Consider the following 3,928-nt stretch of genomic DNA (forward strand, 5'->3'; position numbering starts at 1 on the left):
AATAACCTTTATATCTAGGATGTATCTTTGTTAGCTCAGTATTAGTTTGAACTACATGTTATCATTTAATTTTTGTTCTTCTAAGTGAAGTTTATTTTGTACATTTCTGTTCAAGTAAATAAAGTAATAACCTTTATATCTAGGATGTATCTTTGTTAGCTCAGTATTTCTTTATTACAGCTTTGTCAGGAGCTATCAGTATTAGAAAATTTCAATAATCCGGTTGCTATAATAGAAATATCTCGTAATAAACTCAAGTTGTTGTTAAACAAAGTTAAAAAAAATAATAGTTAATTTTTACAACTTGGCTGAAAATGTTAGACTAAGTACATAAATTAATTAATTTTAAACACATTATGCTGTTTGCTTTTTTTTTATTTTTAATTTTAACATGTAAGGACACTTTTGAATGTAGTAGTTTTTTTGACTGTCTGTTTTACCATCAGTCATTGCTGACAAGGTTTCTACTGAATTTTTGAGCTTTGGCTACAAAAGCTTAACTACAGTGAAATTTATGAAAAACAACTATAGTGCACATGAAATATATTTTACTTAGATTCCAAAATAAATAAAATCCATTGATTTTTAAGTGATTTATATTAACAAAATGTTCCTAAACAGTATCTTGTAACATTTTAACTGTAGAAAAATAAAACTTCACAAAATTTCCATTGATCATATTTGGTGGACATTTAAAAAAAAATGTTTATTTGATGACTAGTATCTAATATTTTTAATGACATTAAGGAGTAATACAGTTAGATAATTTTTTGAAACCTACTTTTTTATCATATTCTATAAAACATAACATCTGTTAAGATGATGATTTCTTGGTTTTATGCATGAGTATATATACATGTAAAAATAATGCAATAAAAATATCAACTCCCTATTCATGGTACCAGGTTTTTACTATTTTGTAACAGATGTTCAAGACAGAAGCTGTCGTCTTTTTGCCCTTCGAGATCTTCTAAAAAGGATACCAAGAGCAAATTTTGAAGTTCTAAAGTTTGTCTTTCAACATTTTGTTAGGTAATTTCTGTATTTTGTATGGATGGAAAAACAATTTGGTACTAGGAAGATAAATAATATTTCTACTTTAAATCTTACTGAATTTTTCTGATTGAAAAGTTACATTATCATTCCTTCAGTTATTTGTTTTAAGAACTTTGTTATTAAGTTTTGAATTAATAGTTTGACTTCGTAAGGTTGGGAAGGTAAATAAGTCATCTTGAGATTTTGGGTGTTGCTTTTTTGCCATCTCTAAAGCAAGCTTGGTTTTAATTATTGTTTAAAGTGTCATGAATGTTTTTTTTGCATAAGTGCTTTTACTTGAGTAAAAAAAAATTCTGTAGTAACAGTTTCTACTCATGTAGATAGTAACTTCCAGGTTTTAGTGGACTTTTTCATATATTTGAAAATTTATATATTTATTAGGGTTGCTGAGAATTGCAGATTGAACAGTATGGACAGTAAAAACCTGGCAATCTGCTGGTGGCCCACACTCTTGCCTCTAGAGTTTAATGACATGGGGATGTTTGAACGGATGAGGCCACACTTAGAGGACTCGGTGCAGACAATGATAGATCAGTTTCGTTTTTTGTTTTGTGGAGAGGAGGAGGTAGTGATGGTGTGACAGTAGTAACTGTCAGTCCTACTCCCTACCCTTTATTTCACACCTATATTGTCACTTGCTTGGAAAAACCTGTCAAGAGTTTATTGCATGCAAGGCGTGAAGTTGGAATGCTCCACAATCACTCTTGTCAATTCCTCAGAAGAAAGTGTTGTGATTTAGCTTGTTGAGGTGCTGAAAGAATCACTTGAGAGCTTTTTCAAAACATGTTAAGTAGACTGTATGAATGCAAATATCTGAGTACAGGAAACAAGCTTGTCATGTCGGAATAAAGAATGAAATGGTCATATCAGTACGAAGTGTTCTTTCTTTGAAAGAAAAAATCTCAAGCAGCTTGTAATTTTTACCATGGCTGCTGTGATGGTGCCTGGTATAGAACATTGTCTCTCTCTGTCATCAACAAAGGACGAGGTTCACTGACTTTTTGCCATCAAACTGTGTACTTCCATCAATACAGTAGTGTAACAATCAAGCTGTATTTTGCTGCAAACTTGCAACCTTTATTTTTGTTAAAATAGCACCAATACTTAAGTAATCATTGGTTGCCCAAATATTTAAAAAACGTCTGCATGGACATTTTAATTTTTTTTTTTTTCTTTCATGTAAGATCTAATTGTAAATGAACAAACACGAGACAGCATCGTAGTTAACACATGGCATGTAGTTTTCTTGGGTAAATTCCCAAGTGTGAAGTGCAGTGTAGGAAATCGTCTGTATATTACTTTCTAGTTTTGTGTAGAGATATGTAATGGACAGTTAATTGTGTACAAACAGGCCTAGCTTCATAATTAGTATGTTTTTTTTTGTTCTTGTCTTGTTCATTTGTATAATGCTCATGTTGTCTGAGAAAAGTATTAAATAGCTCAGCTAGTTTCCATGACAAGTTCCTCTTAAGTGTAAATAGTTAGATTTATCTTTTGTTGTTGAGTTCACCAGCTACTTGGTGAACCAAACAAAGTTAATTTTTTTACCAACTTATGAACTTGGATTTTTTTTAACAATATGATTAGATAATAAAGTTATGTAGTTATTGTATAATTATCAGAATCTCTTGTTTTCTTTAATTATAAGCTAGATGTGATATGAGAATTGAAAGTATTAGTCAAAAGGTAAAATATTTTGGTGGTGTTTGTACCTCAGTGAATTTTCTATGTAATTGTGTCTTCTGTTTAATGGTTTTGACCACCTGACAAAGTGTGTTATATAAAAAGACTAAAATTACGTAGTAGATGGTGTTCTATCTATAAGATATTGATTTTTTTTATGGTTAAAATTTATAATATCAAGACAGTCATTAAACATTTATTTTTTTTAGTCAAATTTAAAAGTGAGACAGTTGATATTTTTAAGAGTAAAAAGATAAAATATTAAACTAGCATTACCTAAATATTAAAAACGAAGTCAGCTTGCCATGCTGGTTAAATGGTCTTTTAAGTGTATTCTAATTTTTTTAAAGTTTTTTAACCACTGAAATTTCAAAAATATTTTAGCTTTTGTTTATGCAAGCTCAGCTATAACACTTATCCTCACATAAAATGAATACATACTGTTGTATGAGTTGATGCTCAGTTCCTTCGTCCAGTTTTTGTGCATACTCTCCAAGGCCTGGCACCAGCATTGAGTTTTAGGGAACCTTCCAGTGTTGTATTTTAATAACCTCTGGAATGGTTACTTCATTTTTGTTGTACATTTAAGTCAGTTGTGATATTGATGTAAATTTCAGTTGTGTACAGACTGATGGTAATATGTCTTTATTGTATTCTGGCCAAACCCATGGATATCCTTGTAGCTCTGTATTCTACTCAACATTGTAATGATTATGACATGAATCTGTAGTACCAGTCTGTTCCAGCAGATTTTGCTTACTACAGGCCATTCTAATAAAGATGGCTGTCAATAGTATTACTGGAATCTTCATTTAATATATCTCTATTAGTAATTTCTCTCACTCGGTAAGTTCACATATCAACAAAAATTAAACCTTCAAATATTCTGATAAACTAAACTGTATTATACTTGACTTTCAGTTGAATAAAGCACATTTGAGTTGTTACTACAACATAGTTTTACTTCGAAGAACCAACACCTGAATTATCAAGCTGTTGTTGAAACAGGTGTATTTCCATGCTATCAGCCAGTTTCTTTTAGTGTAGAAGATTGGTCAAAGCTGATGTGAAACGTCATCTCTAGCTGCTTTGGGCAGAAACATTGTTCTAATTGGACTGTCCAACCTTCTGCAACACAAATAAGCTTCAAACATAGAAGAAATATTGTACAGTCCAGTAATAATGGGAA

The 3,928-nt window shown here is 30.9% G+C and overlaps 1 protein-coding gene across 1 annotated transcript in view; it reads left to right on the forward strand.

The window, feature by feature from the left end:
* Positions 1-3,535, forward strand: part of LOC106464720 (rho GTPase-activating protein 190-like) — a 92,787-nt gene extending 89,252 nt beyond the window's left edge. The window contains exons 27-28 of the mRNA XM_022392489.1: positions 906-1,032; positions 1,438-3,535. Of these exons, the coding sequence (XP_022248197.1) occupies positions 906-1,032; positions 1,438-1,636 (326 nt within the window). The 3' untranslated portion in view covers positions 1,637-3,535. The remainder of the gene's footprint in view (positions 1-905; positions 1,033-1,437) is intronic.
* The last annotated feature ends 393 nt before the right edge of the window (positions 3,536-3,928 follow it).

Source organism: Limulus polyphemus, unplaced genomic scaffold (assembly GCF_000517525.1).
Source record: "Limulus polyphemus unplaced genomic scaffold, Limulus_polyphemus-2.1.2 Scaffold1726, whole genome shotgun sequence".
Lineage (NCBI taxonomy): Eukaryota > Metazoa > Arthropoda > Merostomata > Xiphosura > Limulidae > Limulus > Limulus polyphemus.